This window comes from Centropristis striata, chromosome 20 (genome assembly GCF_030273125.1).
Source record: "Centropristis striata isolate RG_2023a ecotype Rhode Island chromosome 20, C.striata_1.0, whole genome shotgun sequence".
NCBI classification, from domain to species: domain Eukaryota; kingdom Metazoa; phylum Chordata; class Actinopteri; order Perciformes; family Serranidae; genus Centropristis; species Centropristis striata.
Genome location: NC_081536.1, coordinates 19,494,772 through 19,517,061, shown reverse-complemented (window position 1 = coordinate 19,517,061; position 22,290 = coordinate 19,494,772). Strand labels below are relative to the sequence as shown.

Genomic DNA, 22,290 nt, shown 5'->3' with positions numbered 1-22,290 from the left:
TTGCAGTAATACTTGAAATGAGCATCATTTTGACAAAGACGAATATAGAAATCTCTCCAGGAAGGCTGCTGGTTGGGTAACACTTGAGTGTGAGTCAGAGTGTAACTGGAACAAGCAGGCAATTTGTTTTAAGGGAAGGAAACACACAAGCTCAGATAAAGCCTCCTGATTAATGCCATTTCAAGGCTTTTCATAATAAAAGAATCATAAAATAATAATATAAAATAAATCTATGAGGAAATTTGTCTTTGATGCAGACGAGCCGGTGCATTATGAAAGAAGCTCACTCTCTTTCTGTCTATTTAAGATGCCTGGCAGAGGTCACATCAATAGCGTCTCTGTTGTTCCAGACCTGACTAATGGAGAGAAGAGAGACACAACTGTTGTTTCAGACCTCGCTAATGGAGAGACGGAGCTCTTCATTTCCTCTGAGGCCATTCTCATTGTTTAACCATGCACCAGCCTCCAGCCCCCTCCCTCGCACAAGCCCAAAAACACATTATGTGACATTCCAGAAATAAAATAACACAAATTATTAATGAATATAGCTATCCGAAGAAGCTGAATTTGATTACAGTGCGAGCCATAACAGGATATGGGTGTTGGGTGGTCTCTCTCTCTCTCTCTCTCTCTCTCTCTCTCTCTCTCTCTCTCTCTCTCTCTCTCTCTCTCTCTCTCTCTCTCACAGTGTGTCTTTCTCTCTCTTTCTCCCATTCAAATTCGAGGCATGCTCAAACATCTAATAGATTTTTCCACCCCGGCACACAATTTACTGCTTACAGATTTAGAATTCTCTGGCTTCCGGCCAGTCAGAAGTGAATTAATGATATGAGCACATCAGCGAGGAAAAACAGCTTGTGATTCTCTCTCCTACAGGTCTGAGCATAATGAAGAAGATACTGCCATAAACCCTTCTAACACCACCAAAAAGGGAAGAAAAAAACATACCAGGGAAGGAGAGAAAGAAGGGAGGGGGTTGAGAGAGGCACATAATCAATACAAACACTCCATTAAATTATTTCAAAAGGGATTTTGGACAGTTTGTAGAATTAGTTCTGCGGAAAAAAAGCAGAAGGGAAGCAAATATGTTTGAGGGGCGGAAAGCAAACAAGTGCAAACGATACAATCTGCCACATATTCTGAATGGAGGAGTACAGTGTGGCGTGTCTTACAAAGGCATTCTTTCTCCGTCGGAGTCACAACATACCATTACTCTTGTAACACCACGACACTTTCTCTTTATCTTTTCCAAGAAAGCGCTTTACTCCTTCCCACGTTGCAGTCGAAACATAAAACATTTTCATGTGTGATAGTGACTCAAAGTCCCAAATATTGTTCTGTATTGTCACCGAGACAAATCAACCATGAGAAGACAGCATCTGTCTGTTTCCTTATCACCAACTCCTGCCCGCATAAACACTCAGTGACGCTCTGAACAGTCTCTGAAAAGGGACAGAATCTACCCTCTACATCAAATTGAAATGTTCCGACTGAAATATTGTCGGGATATCAAGTCGGGTATATGTGCCAAGTCTGGCATACAGATCAGATGTTGCATCAGAGGGAAATACAGTGGTCCTATCCCTGAGCGGGCGAGGCTGTAAAGAATCTTGAAATGCAGTGATATCGCTCCGTGCCTCACCGGCCTACGGCGCCTTCCAGCTCAATCTCTGTACGTTTAGCTCTGATCACATAAAGTAATGTATGACTGTGCCCCAATTCCAGACAACGCAGTATTTCTCAACAGTGTGTAAAAAAGAAAGTCTTCAAGGTAATATGTAGAACTTTCAGAAAATCCTTGTTACAAATGACACTATCCGTATTTCCATTAAAGTCGAAAGCATGGAAATGTCTCATTAAAGAAAATGCAAATTAGGGACGTTTCCATCAACTGGTTAACAGTGAATAAACAAAGCTGCATAAACTAACTTTCATCAAGAGATGGCAGTGTAATGTATCGCTGTAGGCTAATCTAGTAGAAGAAGAGATTGGGCGAGAGAGATAAAACAACAACAAAGACAGATTTGGCCACCCACGAGAGAAAATGAAGAGAAGTCTTCAGGAATTGGATTCAATTGGACAACTTATAATTGTTCTTTCATGTCAGAGGGAAGACAGCTGATCAGTCATGTGAATTAAATGTTTGCTACAACTGAATTTATTCAGAAAAGGCGTTTCCATCTCCAGTTTGGCATATTAAATATTTTTCTAAAAAGATGTGTATTTTTTAAAGTTTTATCAAATTTTGGTGTTTCTATCAAGCTTTTTCTCATGCAAATCTTCAAAATGTGCACTGAAACTCGTTGAGGGAAACACGACTACTGGTGGCCATTACATAAACTGCTATTGCTCATACCTGTACTTGCACTCTGAAGGCGCAAGTGAGACTCCTAGGCATGTGGCAAAACAGTGACGTGACCAGGGATGTATCATAAGAAGTGAACACTGGACCCAGAGATTCAGTGCACGAATATTGCTCGCATGGCGCATATGGCAAAAAAGTTTTATAACTTCCTTGTTATGTAGCCATGAAAATTGCTTCACAAAGTGCCTTTAAAACCTTAAAAAAGCTTTTTTTTTAGTGTTGTTTGGAATTTTTTTTTTACGCACTATTGTCCCAATATGCAATGTACAAAGAAATCAATAAGCTACTCAAAGCTGAAAGAAATATTAAACTAATAATGAAAAAAATGGCAGTGTCATTCATTTGATGTTATCTAGTGAAGATTCTAGCTTTTGTAACTGCAAACAGTACAGCTACATCCTCTATATACTTAGCATATTTCAGTTTGGAATAAGGACACAGCTTCTAATAAAATCCTGCAGCTTAGTCGGAAGGGAAGGCCATTTATCGTAGGTTGGTGGTTTGATCCGTGTCTCCTCCAATCCTCCGATCAAGCGTCCTTGAGCAAGACACTGCACCACAAACTGCCCTGGATGAATGTGTATGTAAATTTGCAGATATAAAATGGACAAAAGCGTCCATTGCTGCCAAATGCAGTAATGTTAGTCAAGTGCATTTTGATTCAAATCCATCACATTAAATTTGACTCTGAACATTGACTGAGGAAACCATCAATCAACGTACACCATTTGCAGCTTTTCATGGAGGGAAGACATGCATGAATAAAAAGCCTTTCCTTGAATAATAATAACTGACCTTCATTATCATCACTAACTGAATATTCCATGAAAATGTTAAAATCTTTATCTAATCCATCATGCACCCACCACTTTATTCACTGTATAAATTTGTTGAGCTACACACGTTTTAATATGTGGTGCTGCAGGAAGCATCTAATATTTTAAACAAATATTTGTCAGAGGTAGAAATAAGCCAGATAATATTATTTTTTGGTAATTAAATGTTGTCATTTCCTTTAAATGTTAAAAGGTGGTGTAGCACAATAATAAAATATGGGAGTGGTGGCTGCTTTTGTCATACACTGTATATTTTTTCCGCCTGCCCGGGTACATGGGATGTTTTCTCAGACAGCCCTGATCCTCGCTGCGCTGAGGGATGAACCCGCTGCTGATGATACTATAGGTGAGGGCAGAAGTCAGGAACACCATCTATGTTCTTTGAATGCAGGAGTCACAAGCTTTGACCTTGTATAATCCTCCACATCATCTCAACTCCCAATCTGCTGCGCTGAAGGCTTGAATTGAAAAAAGACAAGACAGAAAACCTATTGAGCTATTTTGTGAGCAAGAGCAATCCTTTTTTTGTTTTGTTTTTTTATTATTTTCCCTCTACGGCACTCTGTTTCTCCCAGCTAAAGCCAACAAACTGTATCAGCAGATACAGCTCTCCAACGCTCGGCCTCGTAGTATACGACCAGAAACCAATTTCGGCAGGCAGCAATGAAAAAAAAAAGAATCAGGCCAGTTCTCTGGGGAGAGATAGAGGGGCAGAATGTAAACTTCCCTGGCAAGCCATCCCTGGTGGATTGAACAGTAAAAAGAAGCTCTAATGCTCACTCCAATACAAGATAAACTGAGTGGACAGTTTGCATTACCTGATTAAGTGAATTACATTACAGATTATGTAAGGACTTCAAAATACATCAGTCTTTATGCACTCATGGAAATATATTGTTACTGTCCTCTTGGCTGGGAACGCTGTATATGGGAAACCACAGTATGTTTACTCTATTAAATGTTATTTGGTGATACATGAAAGCCACAATACGATAGTCTTAGTTACTGGGGATCCTTGAAAAATGATACATGCTTAAAGGAAATAATCTATTTTTTGTGGAACACATTTATCCACTATCTTGCAGAAAATTAGATAATACCAACCTCATGTTTGTACAGTAAATATGAGGCTACTGCCAGCAAACTGTTAGCTTAGCTTAGCATAGAAATGAAAGAGCTCAGCAAATAAATAATGTAGTTTTGTAGGAATTAAACAAACAGGATAATAACATGCTAATCTGTGTGCTTTAGATTTGATAGTAGTCTTTATTTGGCTGTATCAAGAATGTCGTGATAAATTAGGTATCATGATACAATATATTGCGATTATTTAGACTAATTTTAGGAAAACTGTCATAGTATAGAGAACAAACCACCATATGCATAAAATCTGAGTTAAAAATGACTTTCTTTCATACCATCAGAATAGTGTGATCTGCATTGTAACTGCAACTGTATGTTACAAATCTTGCATGTAAACTTTTCATTTTTGAGAATCAATACATTATCAAAAAACATAGTATGGCAATATTCAAGTGCATCTATATGTTTACACCCTTGGTCCTTATGCTAAGCTAAGCTAACCAGCAGCTGGCATCATATGGTGCAGACATGACAGTCGTCTGTATCCTCTCGTCTCACAGCAAGAACAGACAGATGTTGTGTTTCTTTAACTTTATGAATAAAAACATTTTTATTTTCATGTTGCATCATTCTCAAGGCCTTGGGTTTTAAAACACTGCATTTTAGACCCCGGCAAAAGCTAGAATTTGAATTATGACAGCAATCATCTCTCTGCCTCACAGGTTTTAGAGTCACAGCTGTCGATGCTGCAGGACAGCAGCAAAGGTCACTTGTTTCTCTAATTAATTACTTTGTACGGGCATCTTTGGTTTCACTCTTTATGCATTTCAGAGGACAGAGTGGAGCTTTGTTCACCAAACATAAAGCTCCATGTACATAATGCAGAACAGGAACAAAAACAATTGGCATTCTGCTATTTCAGACACGTTTATCTCATAGTATTTCTCATAAGTTGCCTGTGAGACACAATGCAAAACAGTGCACTTAATTCACATTGGCAGTTTGCCAGGAAAAGTTAGGATATGCAGTTGGAAAAAAATAAAAAAGAGCAGTTTCCCTCGATAACAATGGCACACTTTATTGCTCTTTAGCTCACAATGGTTTTCTGTGCAGCTTGTGGTATTGCTGCAGTATCCTGTTATGGGGAACAATCCAATTCCTCTGACATAGTTACAGATCAGCCCGAGAATAACAATCAGCAAATACATCATTCAAGTAAAACAGCGACCAGCCACTTCCAGCCAATCCCCCCCCCCCCCCCCCCCTCCAAAAAAAGAGCATATAGCTGCATCATAAAAAGTCAATGAGCCAATATTACACAGAATTACAGACATTCAGCTTTAAGGGCACTTTTATATCTGATCTGCTGCTGCTGTGGCATGAATATTTCATTCCAGTAGTCAGCAGCATTGCAGTGGCATATTTCATATTTCTATGCAAACCCTTGCTCAGAGTAACGTGCATTTGCCTTGATGAATAAGTGATCTCTCTCACTCTCTCCCAAACTCTCTGCCCCGCTCATATTGTTAGACTGTCAACAACTGACACACGCCAAAGACGTAGTGAACAAACAAACAAATGGATAAGTGAGTGCACACCACTGATTGTCGGTGTGTAGCATGTGTGCATGTGTCCGTCTGTGTGTGTGTGTGTGTGTGTGTGTGTGTGTGTGTGCGTGCATGTGTGTGTGTGTGTGTGTGTGTCTCTGGTGCCCTGCCAGAGTCTGAGCCCGTTCTGCTGAGTGGGCAGATTCTCTGGCGGAGTGTCCCATCGGAGTGACAAGTGCATTTAGAAACAGCCTGATGGAGTCATTAACGGCAGCGCTGCTCATTAGCAACACACGCACGCACACACACACATTCACACACACACACACACACACATCCGCACACCCCTCAGTAACAATAGCGTCATCGTCAGGTTATTACACCGACAACAGATAAATCTATAAAATCTGGACGATACAGCACATTTATAGAAAGCCATGATATGGAACATAATATCATTTAAGAAGCGGGCTGACACATCTATTTATGAAAGCAAGCAATCACACACACACCCACAAGCACAATCAAAATGTATTGATTACTGGAATAACAACAAAGCATCCATTATCGATCCTCTTGTCCTTTTTGCGTATGAGATTCAAGCAATACTGAGTAATCAAGGGCATTACAACACACAACAGCTTCTCTTCCTGGAAGATCCGGAGCAAAAAACAGTGCAAGACTCATCAATAAACCACCATTTTCTACAGAAAAAAAGAGCTCATGTTTTTAAGCCTATAGCAGTTTCACTTCCACAAAAGCTCTAGGCATACAATTCTTATTAAAAATGAATTAATTGAGGATTATAAAGCTAAATTTCTGGCTTAAATCACCAGGATGCATACTTATAACCTGACAAGACATGACGGTATTTTTAGCATGTTTGCTAAGCTACATTATACCATTATAATCAGCATTAGGCATTACATCACAGCCATGTGAGAGAGAGGCAAATAACTGGGAAAAGGCTTCAAAGGGAACATTATGTTCTTTCTGATTATTAGGCTCAAATGCCAGAGTTTCCTATTTGCATCCGATGAGTCATCCGCAGAGATATCCAGCTTTATGTTGGGCCTGATTCATAGGTAATGCTGAGACCCCGAGAGCCCGGTGCAGGAATCAAACATTCACTGACACTTAACGGCACCGTATACATGATGAATACGCCAGACAACCATTCAGACACAAACAGCAATGATCCTTTAAGCTCCTGAGATACACGGCCAATTATGATCTGAACTGATGGATAAGAAGGCGTCAGAGGTGGCGCAGACTGCAGTTTGATTTGACTCAATTATTTAAAGACGTTACCAGATGAATTATGCGATTCTTGCGATGCTGCCTTTGTTGTTGTCGCACTCTGAAAACAGAGCTGTTATACTGTGGGATGGTAATGCGTTGGCAAACATGCTGCCATTACCTCTATCCTGCCTCTATTAGTGTGATTCTCAGCTCATTATATCGGGAGAAATTCCAACTACATACTGATGAATTACTCCAGTCAAGACAACACTTGTTAAACCAACCAATGGACAATAAACATAAGCTGATTTATGGCAGAGACAGGACACAAATACATTCAACACAGCAGCTCGGAGAAACACTGCAGTAACCTTTAGGAAATGCTTTAAAGAAATAACCTAAAAGAAATTGAGGTTTCTGCTGCTGCTCACCTAGCTGCGCCCTCTCCCGCTGGACATCCTTGAAGTTGAGTCCGCTGGTCAAGGTGCTCTCCCGGTAGCGGTGGAGGGCCTCCCGCCTCCCGTTGGTCCCCAGCTCCCGGAGCACGGAGGGTTTGAGAGGCTCGGCCTTCAGACAGTGGGTCCATCCTGAGAAGTCTGGTACCGTCCACTTCACCAAGTCCTCCAGCCGCACAATCACCTTCTCAGACACTGCAATTACCTCGTGCTGAAAGGAAGCGGGGCAGAATCACAATTACAATCACAAGAGCATGAAAGGAGTTACATGAAAGCAAATTTATCGAGGTCATGGAGCATTTATTTTTGACACAATTCTACGACCCAGAAAATGTTTTTGCAATTAATTTAAAAACAACACATCTGAAAGTTGGTTAAATTAGGGGTGTTTATACTTGTATTGACAATAAGTGATTCTTCAAAATTAAATATTTATATCATAACAATAATAATACAGATCATAATAATCTTAACATTAATAATAATAATACATTTTATTTGTAAACCACACATCTCAACAACGTTAACAATTGATTTACAAAATACATGAAAATAAGACAAAAATAAAATATAATATTATTAATAATAAATAATATCATTTATATTATATTTGTCGTTTTATTTTTTTTAAAGCTTCTTTTTTAAAAACATACATATTGCTCTTAAATCATTTGGACTTTTTCTCTCATTTTAAACATCTTTGACACTTTCTCGTTGTCGTTTCTTTTAGACTTTATACATAATTTGTGTGCTGTTTTAAAATCACTGAGTCTCACTGAATTTTAAGCCTTTAATCCAATAAATACCGGGTTAGGTGGTTCTTAATGAGTAGTTTTGTTTAAAATTATAGCTCTCTTTTGAAGTATAAAACTTGGATTTGTTTTATGTGTGTACTTCCACACAGTTTGTCAGGGTGGTGCAAGAAGTACGCAAATCCTTCACTTAACTAAAAGTAGAAATGCCAGAGTCTAAAAATACCCCATCCCTGAATTCAAAATGCAACTTAAAGTAATAATATTTAAATGTCGACAAATATCGCTGAATAAGGTAACACCTGCAGCCTAAACAGAAGTTTTTGTATTTGCAGTAACATGAACTGGGTTTCTGTGGTGACATTCCTGGGAAAAATCACAGGCAGTGCACAGTTCACTTGTGTGTGTGAAATATATTTTCCGGTCAATGCTAGCGTTGGGAGTAAACGCTGACTATGGCCAAACAAACAAAGACAAGAGCCATGACTACAGATGATGAAACTTCAAAAAACAAGAGCAAATCACACAGGCAACAGTGTCTGGATCTTTGGGAAGTGAGATCCAAAAACACCCTGCAATAACCACTTATTGCCACAGGTGCTGCCAAAGAGAACCAAACTACAGAAGTGATACCAGCAAAATGTGCCAAAAATATCAAAAGCAATAGTACTCATAATGAAGAATGGCTCCCTAGTGCAATATTATATAGTTCATTTTTGTCAATAAAGGATACAGTGAATCATTTCACACATGTTACTGTGTTGACTACTGTGTAGATTAATAGTATAGTAATGCATCATATCATACATCTGTAGTACATGTTTTTATTTATTTAAAACCTTAAATCATCAGAGTAACTAGTAAAAAGTGTCATATAAATAAAATGGAGTAAAGGTGCATGAGCAGCTGACTTAAATTCAATGAATAAAAATGTAATTAGTTGATAGCAAATGTAAGATTTTTAGGTTTTAGACTGTTTGTTGGACAAAACAAGACATTTAAATGCATCAACTTGGATTTTAATTACTGTAGGATTGTGGCATATTAACAATTTTCTGATATTTTATGAAGCAATAAGTGAAAATGGGAGAAAATATTCAACGGATTGATTAATAAGTTGCAGATAAAAAGTATTGCTTAACAAATTACTTAAATGGCTCATCTTTTGCTTAAATTTTTGTTAATTCATTAACTGTTAAATCAGTGAATCACCTGATTGTTTACACGGAGTATAGCAGCTGCTAAAAATAAAAAATAAATCTATAAAGTAGCATAAAATGGAAATACTCATGTACACCTCAAGTGTATACTTCACTACATAACTTGAATAAATGTACTTAGTTACATTCCACTGTTGGTAAGTGACATATGACAGCATAAGGTATAATGTATGAGGGTAAAAAAGGCAGGATTAAAATAAGGATAAAGATCTGAATCAAATCAGAAGCCTTAGTCGAGGAAACAGGACGAACAACAGGACGTCCTTATTTATCAACTAAATTGCTATGTGCGTCAAGTTGCATTACGGCAGTGGATGCACATTAATGTAAGTAAATTACGGCAGCATGAATATGGATGATGTGGATGATTGCTGAATTGAATTTATGCCAGCAGTTAAATCAATGTCAATGAGGACGTAGATGTTTTTAGACTTTTTGATTAGCATTTTAGGAAGACAGGCTCCCGATAGTCGCCTTGAATGTTGAGATATTTTAACTCAGCCGCTATGATAACACCTTCAAAGTGTAGAGGAGTACAGATGGAATGTAATTTGTTGCAGTGAGAGTGTAATGAAAGAGCAGGAGAAAGCTGTGAGCCAGTGGTCTCCCTGACACACAATAAAACTAATGTGACACTGTCAGGAAACTATAAATGTAACTGTATGGCAGTGATGTGCTTGGCTGAGACTGAGGTAAGCTCAATGGAGCTGTGGTGGGTTGTGTACATATTTTATTCTGTTCAGTCGGTTTACTTAATAAGATTTGCTCTCAGTATGTTCTTGAGCTTTCTTATTTTCCCGAGGTTGATTTAGCCCGTTCTAATAACTCTCCTACTCGAAAAACTACAAGTCCAATGGAGAGGCGAGGAAGCAGAGATGCTTAAATGTGTTTCCATTTGAAGGGCTAATGGCTGAAGTGCTTGTTACCGACAGAGCGGAGCGGTGTGCTGCAAGACAGAAACAGGGAAATCTGGAGGACAGATGTGTACAGGCAGACTCTCAGAGTAGTTCTCTGATGTTTACCTTAGTTATCTCCAATTTACCAGGCATCTGTCTGTCTGTACGCATTTCCCATAAAAGCGCCTGCATATTAGTGACATTAAAATAACATTCATTTACTTTATATTGACATATTTATGCAGTTTATACATGAACGTAGAGAGGTTGGACGCAATAAAAGCTTACCTATACGATCTAATAAAATTTAAAAGGACGACTCTGCAGTAAATCCTTCCTACGTGGAGCTTAAAATGTCAACTTTTGGCATTCTTTTTGGCATTTTAAGCTGCATTTCCCCGTGTTTTTAATGGATTATATCAACGTGTTTCTGTTATTTCGTCGCCATATTCTAAAAACAAACACATGACTTTTTGAGCGTTTCTGATTCTCCCTTAGTGCTCTGTCTATACAATTACCCATATTCAGTTCTCACATCATGTGCAACTACAGGCATATCAAATCCCAACCAGTTGGAGACAGCATTTCCTTATAAAGGAAAAGCCTGCGAGGGATAGCTTGATATAGCTGTGCCTCCCTCACTAAGTAGAAACATCAAACATGGGTTTTCGGTCTTCTTATAATGAGCTGTCTTCAGCTGTCAAGTGGTGGCGGGTGGTTGTAACCGGCTTTCCATGCAATGAAAAACTGACTGCTGTTTCTGCCTTCAGAAAAGCAGGCCATTTGAATAATGTAGAGCAACAGTAAATAGCATTCAGCCTGCAGCCAAAAACCACATTGTACTGTATCTCCACAGAATTCCTTGAACCTTGAACAGAATTAGCTACTGTACTTTGATGCAATCTGCAGACAACGTAACCATGAAATATTTCAGTTGAGTCCATTCGAAACAAAAATAATGTACTGAATGTTCTGCTGCTGATGTATGAGTCAAGCAGCAATACTTCAAGTAATTCAATAGCACACCAGAGCATACACACAGCAATGGCAAACCGTAAAAACACACAGCCATTCCCTCTATATCAATCAGCTGAATGACACGCTGCCTTGTGTGAGTGTCAACAGATCCTGTTTGGGGACTTGTTCGGCTTGAGAGCAAAACACAACAGGTGAGAGCAATTCAGCAGCTGTCAACACAGTCCAGAATATAATCAGTCTATGAACGGAGCCACAACAGGCTACATCCATTTGCTTTCTTCTTTTTTCTTTTTTTTCTTTTTCGCCTTACCAGCCAACTTTACACCGGCTGAAGGCTGTGGGCTGCTGTGTGATGCAGCGTTTACAGTCAGAAGCTTGTGGTTTGCATAAGTCATGATGTAGGATTGTGAAATGTGACGGCAAATACTGTAAAGTTAAGAAATGTGATGTGTTTCCATGGAAGGAGTTTCTGAGAAACCGTTATTGAGAAACTGTCTGGTTTGAAAAAGAATTATGAAAAACCACGGACATAACCCTGTAATTCAAATCACCTTGTAATCTAGAGAGCTAGAAACAATGAAAAAGGAAGTCACAGGCTTTGTTATACTACTTTTTCATCAAACCAATAGTCCAAAGCTCAACATATATCACATAAAAAGGCATTTTTATTAATAAAAGAGTCGATTAATCAATCAATTAATCTGCAACTGTTTCTATAGTCAATAAAAATGTTTAAGTAATATGATTTTTTAATTAAAACTACTAATTCTCCAGTTGTGTTCATTGTGAGTTTTTGCTAGCTTACTGAATCCATTATGATAGTAAATGCAAAATGTTTAGGTTTTGGACTGTTGGTTTGAAAAAACAAAACATTTAATTGGACTTTAACTACTGTAGCATTGTGGCATTTTAACAATTTCCTTGCATTTTTTTTACCAATCAATGAAAATGGGAGAAAATAATCAACAGATTGATTAACAATCAAAATAACCATTAGTTTCAGATATAAAGTATTGCTTAACAAATGATTTAAATGCTTCATCTATTCAATTAATCAACTGATTGTTTACATGGAGGATGGCAACATAAATAAATAAATACATAAATACCTTGATAAATAAATGAATAAGCCATTAAATGTACCAAAAATAATATTAAAAATAAATGTAGGCATTAATTAATTGATAAAATGTGACATACATTTCTGATCATTTTGTTTTTAATTTTCTTCTTTGTATATTTACCTTTGATTATCTTTAATTATTTATTTAACCATTTCATTATTTATTTATTTATTCATATCAAACTAGACCAGACCTAATACAGATTTTTATCATTCCAGCAGCATTCATCAGCCCTGAATGGGTCTTCTACTCACTATATGTTTGTATTTTCAGTCTCAAAGATGTGCTTTGGAAACCCGCTCTTCTGTCCACACTGTCCTGTCATTTCCAGTTAGGCAGCTGATAGTTAAGCAAAGCGGCAGACGCAGCCAGCAGGCCACTTGATAATATAGGTCAGAGGACTGCGAGCCCCCAGCCAGGAGGTGACACTCCACATCAGCAACATACCAAACAGTCTGGTGTCATTCCAGTGACACTTCCTACACAGATGCATTAAGAGCATTTATACTCTCTGAATCTGACACTAAACGTCTTAATGTGTTACCAGAATTTTACCTCGGGTACGTCAATAAAAGCGCATACTCTCTAACTGCTTGTTTTATGATTGAGTTAAAATGCAAGGTGACACATTAACAGCCGAAAGTTACATTCTGTCTCCGTTCTTCTATCAATAATTCATGTTATTACTGCAGCAGCATGATATCTCCAAAAACATTACTGAGTGAATTTATTGCTATGACTGCACATAATGGACTGAGAGTGGGGAAAAAACAGACTTCTGCTGTGAAACTGTAGATAACTCTTTTCCAGCGGCCCGGCAATCTCATTGAAATTAAACTCACTAAAATCCATATCATTCAATTTATATGGATGCGGTGGTGCACTGGTGGCAAAACAGCACATAAGGGACGTTCCCGATTCTATATTCGGTGATCCAATTAGAAACAATGCACCCTGAAATATTCCATATCACTCTGAACAATTCCCTGCGAGAAATCCACGCCACTGTGCCCCAACAGAGACATTCCTGACTGTCAGCGTTCTTCGGCGCAGCGTCTCATCGCTCGGACAGGACTTTCAGCTCGGGAGTCAAGGGGTGCATGCTCCTCGTGGGTGGGTGTCTCTCTATACTGTGGGTACACACACTGACACACACACAGTGCTGCTGTCATGCTGGGAAGGTTTCAGCCTGCTGCCTCAGAGAGGTCAGCACTGGAATTTCTAAGGCCAAAGGAGATTAGTAATTGAGTAATGGACATGGTGACATGGACAATGAGGAGACAGAGAGGAAGAGAGAGCAGGAGAAGGAGAGAGAAAGAAGGAGAGAGAGAGAGAACGGCGGTATGAAACACAATATGAGTTCATTATCTATCTCCCCTCCCCATGGCTGACCTTGGCTTCAGTGTCCCAAAACAAACTTATCTAGGAATTAAAAGTGCGCTCTGGAGAGTAAGCCAGGGACAATTGAATTACAATATGTTTTTTAAGACTGCCTCAAGACTAGAAAGAGTTCAAGGTACGGTGTTTAAAAGGTGAGAATTATTGTACATAATGTTCTGCCACTTTATGCATGCAGTTTATTCATATGCATAAAAGTTGCTGTAATATCTGCAGGGGTTCTGAACTCATCTTTTATTCACTGATTCCATTAAGAGATTGCTCTTACATGAGCCGGGGTGATATATGAACTTAGCATTCTTCCGCAGTTACAATGACAGAGAAAAATAGCGAGATAACAGGAGTTTTCAAAGGCTTTCTGAGAAGTGGGTGAGGCATCCATCATGTAAGGTGACACCACAAAAAAGCTGCGTCAGCTCCCTAGAATCACAGCCGCTTTGTACTCTTGTATTTTAACAAATGCACACACACACAAGACAAGAAAAAAACAAAAAACAGACTGATGATTCCACATGCTGTAATCTATGAAACCACAGTTAAGAAAGAGAAATATTGGCTGCAGTATTAAGCAAGAGCTTCTCATCTGTGGCTCTATTCTCCTCAAAGGTTATAATAACGATCCACTGTAGCTGGGGGCACTGGAGTCATGCATCAAGGCAAATGTTTGCCTGCTCAAGTGGTTAGTCAATGACAAAGTGGAAAAAACCGAGCTAAAGAGCACCAAAAGTCTCTTGTGTGTTGACAAACGGGCCGCTGCTGTAACATATCATTACTTAGGCTGCAAAGACACAAAACAGTTTGGTCAAGAAGAATCAGAAGATTGCGAAGGACGAGAATGACAACTCCTAAACCAATGGGAAATGTTAGTGAGGTTTTTTTATAGCCTTTGAAGTCCGGGGTATTCAGTTTTAAAGGTTTTAAATTACACTATCCTAAAAAGCTGGTAATAATTTACATGCTATTTCAGCAATGGTGAGGAATTCACTGGGGGGCAGTGTTCAGAGTTAATGACTTGTTCTGCGGCAGGAGGAGGCACACATGCATGCACGCTACATGCACGCTAAAAGCACCCCCCCCCCCCCCCCCTCTCTCTCTCTCTCTCGCTCTCCCCTACCTCTAAATTCCTGCCATTGTTGTGTGAATGGGGAGATTTGGTATAATGCACAGAGTGGCCAAGACAAGGCAGCACTATGGATGTTGATGTTCTAAAAAAGATCACTGTAAAAATGCGCCATATCACATTTACGCTCTACTCATTCAGCAGAACGACCTTATCCATCAAAATGCTGGTCGCATATCTAAGCCACTTACACTTAACTCAACTAGCATCCCAGATGCCTGAATTACCCATTCAGGGTTTTTCCCTTAGGAAAAATCAAAGAAGCAGCAAATGAATACAATCTAATTTCCCTACAAGCTGGCTTTCCAAGCACTGAAACACATGCATGGACTACTGCCATGTACTGAAGAAATGGCTCTGGACGCATGCCAAAGTGTTTTCCACAGCAATCAATACTGGCCTACTGCTGCAGTCCCCAGCCTGTCAGTGTATGTGTGTGTATGAATGCGTGTGTGTGTGTGCCAAAGCCTTGTCAGCTTGAGGGACAGAATAGAGGAGAAGAGAGGTCAGATGAAATCAGAGGTGATGATAATAGCATATTAATATAACATGATCCAGAAATATTCTCCGCGGTTGTGAATTCAAGAGCGGTTTGCTGTATTTGCACAAAAGTGGGATATATAGTATAAGATAAGCATAAGCAATTAAGCGCCTGAAGCAGAGTATACAATAAGTGGGTGTTGTGTGTGCGGTGAGCTGTTATCTACAACAGCTCTCTCCTGAAAATGTTGAGTCCAAAAACAGAAAGTACTACAGACGGCGAGCGGTACCAGCAGGAGAGGCAGGCCATTTGGAGTGAGAAGAAAATAATGTGTCATTCAATGAGTTTTAAAACACATGTGACTGTTTAGTCAGTGGCAGTTTGCAGGCAGACAAATAGAGCAGAGGCCCCAATAGAGGGTTTGTCATAATGGGTGAGCAACTCGACACAAAGCCTGTTTAAAGAGCAAGCAGAGCTCAACTGGTGGGGGTAAACACTGCTTGTCAGGCGGAGATACAAAGAAAAATAGAGCTTCCTCCACATATGGACTTAATAATTAACCCAGAATAAATAGATTAATAAATTTTCCCTGGATCTTTTCATCAACTATTCAGCAAACACAGCCGCCAAGAGCTGGGTTTATTCAATGAATCATTATTTCTATTTCCAGCCAAAGCTGACTGGATTTAAAGCTGGCTGCGTTTAAAAAGGAATTGACCTCCAACCCTGTGACAGAAGAAAAACAAGCACAGTAGGTCATGGGTTGGTTCCTCTTGTCACTGCACAGCACAGCAAAACACGGCAAACACAGTGCAGGAGAGGCTGAAAGCAAACAAATACCTGAGAAATAACCAGGAAATTACATCATACCTCTGCGCTGAGAACACAAGTGAATCAGTAATCCAATTCCAGCGAGCTAGTTCAATATAAAGCTGCTCTGATGTATTGAAAAAAGTTGTGCCTTTTGGTATTTGGAGGATATTGTGCTTCAGGCTTAAGATAATACAACATGAGTCGCGGTCTCTGAGAAAAGAAGCAAAACACAACTGGTTGTTTATGTCAAATGTCATATGCTGCTTCTGTTTTATGTTGTGAGAAAATATTCAGCAGTAAATCTAAGAATAAATGTCATGAGCCTCAATGACACCAAGCTGTGGCTTTACCTCATGATGTGCTCTTTTTGCACCAAAACCTTGTGAAAATAGCACACTTCCTGAGAACTGCATCTTATCAAGTTCAGATCTGCATGAGTCACTCGACTAATTTGAACTCCTGATTTCCAGCCACTCAATTACAGATTCACAGAGTTACTTCACGGCCATTAATCTCTCTTTATATGCCCAAAAAAATCTAACAAAAATAACTAATGTGAGGTTTTACAAACTTAACTTCCCAGTGCTGCTAAAAATGAACTCCTGTCGAGTGTTTACACTTTAAAAACAAATAATATTTACATGGATACATCACTCAGGTGCAGAATTTTAACAGCCAATAAGTATTCATATCATAGCTTTTATGCGAGGCTGCATGGTTCACCCTTCCTTGTTTGTTTTTAGGATTATGTGTTGCATCTGTAAGCACTCCTAGCTGACTCACACAGTGCAGATTAGTGTTATGGGGCAAAGTCAGCGAGAATCTGAATGGGCTCAGTGAAGGTCATAAACTGACTTGAAGTTGTCAGGGCAATTTCCACTGTGTAATATACAGTAAGTAGTCCGATTTGCTGAGAGCAGGAGGTTTGACAAGCCCTTTAATTGAGGTCAGCCTGCAGGCACCTACATTGCATTTAAACATATCATCCTCAAATTATATTATTTCTCAGTTTGGCTTATTCTATAAGTGGCTGCAACTTCAAAGCAAGTGCATCTGTCTCTGGTGCTTGCAGGATTGTGTGCTGTGATGCAAGTTGCTGCATAATTCATGCAGAGAAATGCTTTTATTTCTCTTACGCTTCTACTCTGTTATCAAATGCACAAACTACAGTAGATGTTTTTTTTTCTTCTTGAATCACTCTATGTTTCTTTGACTATTTGAGATTTAATTTGCATTGGCATCGCAGCCCTTCTGGTAGTTAATATAATATTTTCCAGATATACCCAATGGACTGGAATTTAAGCACTTTGCAATGCAAATAAGTCATTGGGTAAGGGGCGGAGCTGACATGTCGTTGCGCAAGTGTGGCCTCAAGATCGGTGATGCATGCACTCAAAGTAATTACTAAATAATTGCAGCGTGTTAAAGGCTAAAGCGAGAGGGCTTCGGGAGATGATACCCGTTCATAGAAGAATTCTGCCACAAAGATGATAGCTTGTCTAAGCGGCAGCCCATAAATAGCCACCTTTCTCATGAAAGGGAAATGTGATAGCCACTCTATTACTCAAGAGGAAAGAATGTAAGTAAACCATCAGCGGAAGAGTCGAGTACAAACACGGCTTTGTCCTTCCCTATAAACAATATAACAGCAGCAGAGAATAATTTCCATCCAGCCGCAAGTGATCAAAAGCAGAGAGTAGTAATTAAAGTGCTGTTGTCGCTGGTTGAAGAATATCAGAGAGAAAACAACACATCATTTGTTTTACAGCCGGTGAGAGAGAGGGAGAAAAACTCTCAATATCAGAGTAATACCATTCAGTTCAGCGATGTAACCGGATCACAAGCGCCACATATGGCCACAGTCAATCATAACTATTGCTTTTCTGTGCCAACAACAGCGTAATGTAACACAGAGGCGTTTTAAGTGCTGCCTCAAATGTAGAGCTGACAATATCACATTGTTAAAAGATGGAAATGTCCACATGGAAAATTATGCAAAGCGTGGAGAGTAGTTAAAACGTGTCAGCGCTGGCTGTGCTCTGCCACGCTTTTATGACTCGCTCTGCCTCTTTCAACATCAGGCGGCATTACAAAATATCTAATAACTATCGTACCGAGCGATCTGAGCCAGGTTGACCCCGTGCATTCATTACCGTTTCGCAATTTCCGCTCATATGTCAGTATTTGACACGCTTTACTAAGAAATGAAATGACAGAGCCTAGACGCAGGATTCTTGCGGATTTTCCCCTTTATAACACAATTAACCCCATAGAGCGCAGCGGCAGCCTTATTGAGCGCAGCTGGACAAGTGCACATTCAGCAGTTGACACCACAATAGGCAAATAAAGTAAAACTAGAGAACAAACACCGCTTTAGGTCAACCCTTTATCTGCTCAGGAGGAAGATCGATGTCAGTGTTGATGCATGCGTCTGTGAACGTCTGAGACTAAACAGCCAACTGTTTATGCAGTGAAGACGCTGGTTAATAAAAATGCTCGCCAACCAGGGCAGACAACAACACGATGAAACAGCCAGTCATTCATAATTATTCACCAGGCGGCGTTTAATATTCCTACCTCTCCGTGTGTGACTGTCCGTCCCTGGGGAGTATCCTCGGGTAGAAAATAAAGTTTGGAGCTTGATAAAAGTTGCTTGCTTGTTCTTTCTTCCCAGAGCAGCTGAAGCTCCGCTATGCAAATAGGATCCTCTGGTTTACATCTGACGAAGAAAAAGTCTCCGAGAGACAGAATCCTCGGCTTGCCGTCCTTGTTAAATTTAAAGGCTTTATAGAATATATATGGTCCATGTAAACCGCAAGACGAGCCCACCCACTGTAGAGGAAAAAACACAAAATTAATGAATGGTTTATCAACTCATTTGGTAAACAAATCGTAGCTTAGCGGACACAAACATTCAAAACATCGCTGCGTAATTATTCACGGTTGGCAAATATCACAAAAGGATATCGCAGTTTTCTGCACACAATTAGTATCATGTAACTATTTTTAGACGTTCAACATATGACACAGATGTGGTCACACCAAATGCAATGTGTCAAACTTTTGTGGCTCAGGCACGTGAGTATAGTTTACAGTAGGTGGCGATTAGCGCAATGCGAAAATAAAATAAATAGACGGTTGATAACAAACGTTACCTTCAGTGAGTTCGGCTCCATCTCGACGTTATGAATTGATTAAACTCAACACGCTCTCCAAACTTGCTGGCTTGAATGGATCGCCGAAGGTCCTGGAAGGGACATATTTCTGTAGAGTTTAAAACATCGTGTATTAGTCGATTAAGGACGTAGAAAAATAATTATCCTGGTTAAATTCACTGAATTACGTGTTGTGTAAGCCTGCGTATTAATATTTCGAAGTAAATCGGTGATAGTGATTTTTTGGTGCATTGCGATTAAGCGTAATCACGTGTTTGGACAAATATTTACATATAATCACAAAAATATTAATAATATTCAAAAAATAGTAGGTAATAGTCGTATTTTCAAATACAAAATACCGATTTTGGATAATTATTTGTCCACAGACACAGAATTTGTGCGATAATTCCGTGTTTATGTGATTTTCTCAGGCTGTGTGTCTTCCAGGACTTCTGTAAAAGACGTTCACTATGAAAGCACATTTCTCACAGTAATGACACTGAGGCGCTTGCTGTGGATGCCTTCAAGAAACAATGTTACATGAAAGTTAATAGGGCTATCAAATGATTCCTCAAAAGGCAATGTGGGACCCGTGAGGTGCCGGCTCCGCTTTGAGCGGTGTCACTTGCTCCGCGTTATGGCTCAGGCGCGCGGGGCTGGCGTTAATGCCGAAAATAATAATGGCCTTTATATATTATTTTTTTAAACGAGCATGAAAAGACAGAAAAAATTGGCCGAGTTAGAAAGCGGGGCGTCACGAGACAGAATTCACGAGGCGGTCCATTAAGCGGACATAAATCATCTTAAAACGCCGCGCTGACCTTGTGAAGACAGCGGGATATATTTGACACGGGTTAACACATTTACACGATCAAAGCCTCTTATATAATTATGTTGATGAATATTTATTACCATAAACACCGGGGATTTACAAAAGGTATTAAAAGACCGATACAAAGCTATGACTTATTAAACATATGTATGATATTTATACGAAGTTACGCAAACTTGACGGTTTCTATTTACATGTGTGGACTCATTGTCCTTTCAGTCTCCGCCGCTGAATGTGTCAGCTGTATTTTATCTGCTGTCTGGAATTATTAATGTGTTGAAAAGTACCGCGTCTTTCCACAGCGCTGTGCTGTTTCCCCACTGTCATGCACCCTTTGCCCTGTATTTATCCAGCATTCAGATCACAGAGCATACAGCAACAGCGACATAGGCCTACTTCTGACACCAGCTATTTCAAGTACAGTATTACGCAATGCGCTGTTTTTTTTTCCTGAAATGACGGGCAGAGCATACAGGCGCATTGATTCACATCCAGTAAAGTGTTTCCCTGTCGACAAGTTGGTTTTTTTGCTGTTATGACTGGCTGTCTGGTAGTTATCTTAAATACTTACAGTTTCTCCAGTGTTCATAGATAATAACTTTTACCTATTATATAAATGGGGTTCAATAGATCATTATAATATAATGTAGAACATTTAGGAACAAGATAATAATTTCAGTCCACTAAATTGCACCAGTATCTCTTCACTGCCCTCTATTCAAAGAAGCAGCAGAACATGATGTATTAATACTAAAATAGCTGAGGCAATGTTCTGTGACACTCAGATATTTTAAGTACTAGTTTAGCGCATCAGTTCGGAGTAAAAAGGTGGATTACACAGAAGCTCGTTGTCTTCCACGTGGCTGCAGCAGTGTTGGGATCCTGCAGTGAATCTAATATAAACCACGGCTCTTAGTGTTATCTTTCCTGATTTCTCTCCCAGCCATTTCAGTGGCTAAATCAATGGGGTTGCATTGTTAATGGCAGCCACTATAATGAAGTCCCTGGTTAATCAATGGCACCACTAGAGCTCTTATCTGGCAATTCCAAGTGTTTGCTTGTCAACAGCCAGAGCCCAGCAGCAGCTGCAGTGTTGTGATGCAGGTATTGATGTGGACTGGTGTGAATGGAGCTTCATGTTGAGAAATATATATTGAAAAATAACTAAGAGAGAGAGGTATTGGGCAAATATGATATTATTTAAAAAAAGGAAAGAAATTACGAACATCTTAAAGCCGAGCACATGCTGCACTTATTTATCTTAAAAATCAGAATTTATAATCTCATCTGCTTCTCTTTATCTCGACATGTCTTTGTGATTAGATAAGATTCAATAAAGGAAATCAATAAGATACATTTACATGGTTTAACCTCGTGAGTGAACTTGAAACATGAAACGAATGTATGAATGAAAGAAGGCTTATACATCAGCCTACAGCCTACTGATTTGATTTGATTTGATTTGATTTTGACCAAAGTCGCACAATAACACAAACAAACTAAACAATGGAGGCAGCCAGCAAATCCCATGTTCTCGGATGTAAAATGACTGTTTTTGTAAATGGAGTCTGGTGACTTTGACAAGAGCATACAACAGCTTGAGTTTCCACCACTTAAAATTAAACAGAGCTGTCTGACAGAAAGTAGAGTGGAATTGAATCAGTGAAATTATTCCAAATATAGTGTACACTTAAACTGAAACTGATTTTTTAAAGGTGGAACTATTTATTTAATGATATGCATGTGAACCACAATCTACTGTAGCTAATATACTGACTATGATTAAGAACCTTATACAAACCCACTTCTGAAATCTGAAAGTAAGCCTTTTTTTTATTCAGTGTATGTTCGCAAGCAGCTTTTTCTACTTTTGCAATCACAGCTTGTAAATGTGTTTATTGGAGTGGCTGTGTGTAATAACATAATTTACTATATGTTTCATTTTAAAGTTCTGACACAAACCTGTTCCTGTCACTGTTTGTTTACTGCA

General features: G+C 39.2%; 1 protein-coding gene across 1 annotated transcript in view; it reads right to left on the bottom strand.

Annotated features, from left to right (window-relative positions):
* arid5b (AT-rich interaction domain 5B) overlaps positions 1–19,575 on the bottom strand; it is an 83,428-nt gene extending 63,853 nt beyond the window's left edge. The window contains exons 1-3 of the mRNA XM_059359253.1: positions 19,466–19,575; positions 18,888–19,142; positions 7,505–7,739 (exon numbers count right to left, since the gene is read on the bottom strand). Coding sequence (XP_059215236.1) covers positions 7,505–7,739; positions 18,888–19,142; positions 19,466–19,486 — 511 coding nt within the window. The 5' untranslated portion in view covers positions 19,487–19,575. The remainder of the gene's footprint in view (positions 1–7,504; positions 7,740–18,887; positions 19,143–19,465) is intronic.
* Between the last annotated feature and the right edge of the window lie 2,715 nt (positions 19,576–22,290).